This window comes from Phanerochaete carnosa, assembly GCF_000300595.1.
Source record: "Phanerochaete carnosa HHB-10118-sp unplaced genomic scaffold PHACAscaffold_236, whole genome shotgun sequence".
Taxonomy (NCBI): domain Eukaryota; kingdom Fungi; phylum Basidiomycota; class Agaricomycetes; order Polyporales; family Phanerochaetaceae; genus Phanerochaete; species Phanerochaete carnosa.
The window spans coordinates 1-1,351 of record NW_006767863.1 but is presented as its reverse complement, the minus strand read 5'-3'; the positions used below and the strand labels follow the sequence as shown (position 1 = coordinate 1,351).

Sequence of the window (1,351 nt, the reverse complement as noted above, 5' to 3'; positions counted from 1 at the left end):
TATCCGCTTGCGCTGCGCAAAGCGTTTAACACCACCTATGGTAGGGTAGTGTACGATTCTAATGGGACGGAGCTCTGTCTAGCTGCCTAAGAGCTAGTGATTACAGAGGTGGCTTCGGGGATGTGGTATGGTAAAAGTTTGTGCAAGTGCACGGAAAAGGGTTCCAGGGGTCCGGGTCTTGATGCGGTAGGGTTAGGAGTTAGGGTGAGAGTCGGATGTGCGTATGGGGTGGATCGTCGTGTGGAGATGGGTGATGGTTGGTGTGGGAGTGACGAGGATTGTCGTAGGGCAGTTGGTGGAGACTCGAGCTAATGTCAGCAACTAACAATCCAACTGGACTGAGCTACGACAAAGCTGAGGAGACAGACGAGAGGAAAGTGAGTGAGGAAAGACCAGCTCGAGTCTGGCTTGTTATTGAGCAGTACAAGCTCCTTATATACATGTCAGACTGAATACCTAGAATATCTTACGAATATATAGAGGTGTATAGAAAGTGAAAGAATACCATGGAATCCGGGAGAACCATCCGGATTGTGTAATATTCATGACAGGTTTCCCGTAGTACAATAGTTTCATGATAATCAATCCGCTCGAGCTATAGAAACAGGGTGTCCTCGCTGTGAATATATGATACACTTATACATTTAAGCAGCGTGTATACATATCCAAGAAAGTATAAACGTAATCAAATTAGCCCTCGTCATCAGACAGGTGCAAAGCCCGGTTCTTCTCCATCTTCATGCGGCCCATCGCCCACCTCCTCTTCGTCGCTCTCCTGGTCCTGGCCCTCTTCCTCTTCCTCTGTCGATTCGTCTTCGTCGGTGTCAGCGGCCGCATCCTCCTCGTCCTCCGCACACGAGTCGCACTCAACTTTCTCGTTTTCCTCGCACGCAAGCTCTTCCACAAGCGCCTCGAGACGCGGTAGGTCGCGCTCGATCCCGTCCCTCCTGAACACATTGTTTGCAGCCGATAGCGAGAGCATCTTGATGCCCTTGCCGAACCGCTTCCTGAAGTCGAGGATCTGGATAAGCTCCAGCATGAGGGAGTTAAGACGCGTCCGCCGCTTCCAGCGTATGGTGTGGCATTTGTTCCACGTAAATCCGGCAAGATCAAGCGATTCCAGCGCTGGAAACGCTGTCGCATCCCCGAGGACCGAGAACAGCGTGCGGAGCGTGATCTCATTGCTCATGATGTCCAGCCGTCGGAGCTCGGGCATGACAGAGAAGTAGTGCCAAACACGACCCACGACCGGAATGTCGGTGAGTGTGATAGTGTGGATATCGGAGGAGGGAAAATGCATCATGTATGAGAGGAGGATATCGTCGGGGTTACCCTGAAGGCCCACGAGGAG

The 1,351-nt window shown here is 51.7% G+C and overlaps 1 protein-coding gene across 1 annotated transcript; it reads right to left on the bottom strand.

Moving 5' to 3' along the window:
• Positions 1-685: 685 nt before the first annotated feature.
• Positions 686-1,351, bottom strand: PHACADRAFT_266069 (uncharacterized protein). Its single transcript, XM_007402555.1, has one exon. The coding sequence runs from the start codon at positions 1,301-1,303 to the stop codon at positions 704-706; it is 600 nt and encodes a 199-aa protein (XP_007402617.1). The 5' UTR covers positions 1,304-1,351; the 3' UTR covers positions 686-703.

Coding starts and splice junctions, on each gene's coding strand:
- PHACADRAFT_266069 (XM_007402555.1), bottom strand. CDS start 1,303: ATGATGCATTTTCCCTCCTCCGATATCCACACTATCACACTCACCGAC.